This window comes from Quercus lobata, chromosome 6 (assembly GCF_001633185.2).
Source record: "Quercus lobata isolate SW786 chromosome 6, ValleyOak3.0 Primary Assembly, whole genome shotgun sequence".
Classification (NCBI taxonomy): Eukaryota; Viridiplantae; Streptophyta; class Magnoliopsida; order Fagales; family Fagaceae; genus Quercus; species Quercus lobata.
Genome location: NC_044909.1, coordinates 8,694,196 through 8,698,458, shown reverse-complemented (window position 1 = coordinate 8,698,458; position 4,263 = coordinate 8,694,196). Strand labels below are relative to the sequence as shown.

At 34.8% G+C, this 4,263-nt stretch overlaps 1 protein-coding gene across 1 annotated transcript; it reads right to left on the bottom strand.

Annotated features, from left to right (window-relative positions):
* Window positions 1-367: 367 nt before the first annotated feature.
* On the bottom strand, window positions 368-1,022 carry LOC115993570 (flowering-promoting factor 1-like protein 3). Its single transcript, XM_031117508.1, has one exon. The coding sequence runs from the start codon at window positions 949-951 to the stop codon at window positions 628-630; it is 324 nt and encodes a 107-aa protein (XP_030973368.1). The 5' UTR covers window positions 952-1,022; the 3' UTR covers window positions 368-627.
* Window positions 1,023-4,263: the final 3,241 nt, after the last annotated feature.

Genomic DNA, 4,263 nt, shown 5'->3' with positions numbered 1-4,263 from the left:
GAGTGTTCTTATTTAATTATGTTCCACCAATACATATGTTTTTTTTTTTTTTCCTTTTTATAATATAACCAAAGTTTATAGTCACATAATGTATTATAGTTGGTGGAACATAAAATGACAACACTAAGTAGAATAACTATAACTATATAACAGATATTTTTGGTATATGTCATTGCCCCATTGCTACCCTAGGGCACATTGGAAAAGAAATGTTATCTCAGCCAAAATGGCTTATAGAAGAAAAAGAAAAGAAAACAAACCAAAAAGAAAGGGATTTGGACTACAGTAGTAGAGCAAAAGTTGCACAAAAAACCAAAATTCTATTGCAAAATGACACTTAAGAATTTACAGAATCATGACACATCTATTACTCACCAACCAGAACCTTATACTAAATCAGCTTCCCCTACCAAACTTGACCTATTCCATCAGCTGAAAAAGGACCCATATATGTAAAATCATAGACCAACTAAATTAGACTGACAAATATCAAAGTAAAAACAGTTTGCAACACAAACAAACAAGCAAGTGATCCAAATTAAGAAATTACATTAACACACACACACGAGCTATATATATAGCACACCATGAATAACAAGCTAGCTAGCACCATCAGCACCATTAGCACTAGCACTGCATGTCCTGTACTTCAAACATGTTGCGATTTTTCACGACGATATCATACATGTGCATGGACTTGAACTTGTTGAAATCCTTTGGGAGAGAGATGAGGTGGACAGTGGACCTTTTGTGAAACTGCAAGAGGTCAGGGTCGTCGTAATACCTTTCCCAACCAAGTGACAAGAGCTTGCGCTCAAGAGCAGCATAAGATGTAATGACCTCTTTGCTAGGAGAGTGAACTAGCACTTTGCGACGAGAACTTGAGCATTCAGCAGCTGGGTTCTCAACTAGGCGAAGCACACCGTTCTTGAAAACCCAAACACCAGACATACTTTGTGAGAATTGCTAGCTAATTAGAGAAACAGAGAGGGGAAGATGGGTGAGAATATATGTGTATGAGCTGTCTGTTTTAGTTTGGGGATGGACCAGCAAGGAGGTTGAGTAGGCTATATATATAGGTGAAAGTATGGCATGAATTGAATGCTGAAGCCAAAAATTTTACTTTTCATATCTATGAGTTGACAGACTGTGATTGGTGCGTAATAAAGTTGTTTCAGTAATAAACATGAAAGCGATGTTTTAATCACAACATATTATCTTAATAATTTGTTAAAAAGATTGAAAAAAATTTGTATTCTTGATTATATGGGAATGTTTGGGTCTGGGTGTAGGTAATAAGGGGGGCCCTAAGTATACATTGGGGTCATGGTGTTTGGGACACAATTTAATATCTATGTGGGCATAAAAGGATTGAGGGGAATCATGGTTCTTTTTTCCAAGTCTTTCAACCCCACCAAGGGAATCTTTGTCTTGTTTGAATAAAAAAAAATTAAGATTGAGACTTATTCTATCTACTAGAAAAGAAGGCTACATTTAAGTATAGTGTATTTATGATGTAGTTGTCAAAAAATTTTAAACTACTGATTTTTACCACTTCATCCGATATTCGTATTTGGGAATCGACAAAAGGAGTTTGGATGCTGATCATGGAAATATATATGATATGGTATAGTGTCACGCACTACAAATTACTCGTTTTTTTTTTTATTGTCTCTTTATTATAGTTTCTCTTTTATACTTTCAGTTAAGAAATTAAACTTATTCGAAGATGATTTAAAAATTATAATCTTTTGCATGTGGAACATGCATAGTGATATTGAGCTTTACACTACAACATAGGAATGAAGGTTTAATTTAAAATTTAATTGGAAATAATTAAATAAATAAAAAAATTGATTAGGGCAATATAGACAGGGAGATATATATGCAAATGTGGAGAAATGAATTGATTAATGGTTTTGCATGGAATATATTTCTTTAAGTAGAAAGTATGGAGGCTTATGGAACTGCAAAATATACGTCTTTTTTCCAAAGTTTGTGAATGGTTGTGGGGAAAGAGAATGAAAAAGTTGGGGGAGGTGGGGTGGGACCATAATTCTCAATTCTAGTTGTTAGAGATGAACCAACTAGGGGCTTCGTAGCGCCGGTTTTTGCCTAACTCTTATGTTATTTTATTTGATTTTTTTTATCATTGATAAAAGGGCTGTTACCTAATTTTTGACTATCTGCCTCATTTGCCTACAATTTCCTTCTAATGTATTTGCTCAGGGATGAATACAAATTTCTCTACTTAAATTTGAGTGGATAGTATTCCATAACAATTAAAGCATTCAACTCATCATTACAAAATTTTCTACTTAAAGTGTTTTAAATTAACTATCTTATTATTTTCTTTATGTATGGTGGCAATTATAAAAAGTTGTACTGAATTAGAGCTCAACATTACGGGTGTCCAATGGACCTAAGCTGAAACAGATTCGATCAGGCGGCTATGGCGATAGGCGCCTTCAGAACCCGATTTTGGTAGGTCAAGTCTCAGTTTCTTTCCTTTAAAACCTGAGCAAACTAACCTGATCAAAAACCCAAGGAAACTTTGATGAGATCTGCCAAATTAGGCAAAATCTTAGCAAGATCTCGCCAAATTTTGTGAGATTTCCACTAGATCCAGCAAGATCTTAGTCAATTCGTTGAGATATAACTCACTAGATTCAGTAAGATTTCACTGGATTTGGTAAGATTTCCACCATATCTAGTAAGACCTCACTGGATCTTTGCTGTTTTTCGATGGAATCTTGATCACCGCTGCCTCTCTTGGTTTTGAAAGAAATTGACTTGACCTGTGAAAGTACCGACTTGATCTGACCCGCTAATGTTACCTGTCGATAGCAAGTCCTCTATTCTGCCACCCATCAGGATCGAATTGAGTTTAGGTGGAGCCCAAACCCAACCCGAACCAACCCATTGATAGCCTTGCTCAACATGCATGGAGTGACATACCTATCACAATTACTTACTAATGTGGTTATAAATTGTACCTTTTCAAAGTGCATTAAAAAAAATTCATTTTTTATTTTTATTTTTAACTATAGTCTTTTCAAACAACCTTATTTAAAAAGGCTAACAAATAAGCTATGCCGAATAGGCACTAAAGTGCTATCTAATTGCATTATAAACTTTATCTTGTAATGGGTTATTTACACCCAATGGTATGTTTTTCTACACTAGTAATTTTGCCATCTAATTTTGTTCTCTTAATTTCTTCTTCCTTTTATCCCTGAAATTCCCCACAGCTTTTGAGTGCAATTATGTTGTTTTTCCAAGGCTAGGGCACGGGGAATGAGGTCATGTTAAGCCCAAAATGTGCTTGTGAGAACATTCTCTAGTATTATAGTACACAACATATGTATATGTTAGTGCACCAATAATTCGCACTTGTCTAATATTGCCTACAGACACATGGCTAATAGGCAATGTATATGGAGATACTAGCTTGCAAGCGACAACTTGGAAGCATAAATGTAAAAGTAGTGGTACATTAATTTCTAGCACCCAACCCAACCATACCAAAGGTGATGGATGTAGTGTGTAGGCCTTAGGACGCACATTCTAGCTTTTTCCAGCACTATGGTCTCAATTTTGCTAGATTTTGTAAATTCTTCCTCGTGCCACATGGTCCATATGCAAACTAAAACCGACCAAAGACCAGCATTTCCCTTCTCATGACAATGATTTCCCCACATAAATATCCAACTTGTCAGCTTCTCTAGCTAAGCTAATTCCACTCAATCTCAATTGGACCACACCTTAGAATTCAATTTCCTCCAAAGTTATGTTAGTCTTCCACATCTAGCTAGCTAGAGAGAGATTTTAAAGAATTCAATCTCAGAGAATTCCTCAAGAGCTAGGGTCATTTTCAAGAATGAAAGGAAAACTATATCTTTTTACATTATCTGTCTCAACACCAAAGCCATCTCCTTTTTCTTTTTATTTTGTTTTCTTGCTTTTTATTATTTGTGTTTTTGTTTGATTGTTTGCTCTTTTTTTTTTTTTTTTTTTGTTTGTTTCAAACGATGAAAAGTCACTTCACAAATTATAATCTACTTTTTGAAGCTGAAATTGAAGGCACCAATAAGATTATAAGACCAAATAATCACGGAAAGAATACTTAAAATTCCTTGATGAGATCATTACCTTGTAGATAATGAGGTAGCATTATTTAATCAGCAAATTTTTTTTCACCCCCATAAGCCATGCCCACCTCAGAAATCAATATGATTCTAATAAATATCCAAATTCTACTAT

Excerpts from the sequence above, each read along its gene's own strand:
- LOC115993570 (XM_031117508.1), bottom strand. The coding sequence starts at position 951 with ATGTCTGGTGTTTGGGTTTTCAAGAACGGTGTGCTTCGCCTAGTTGAG.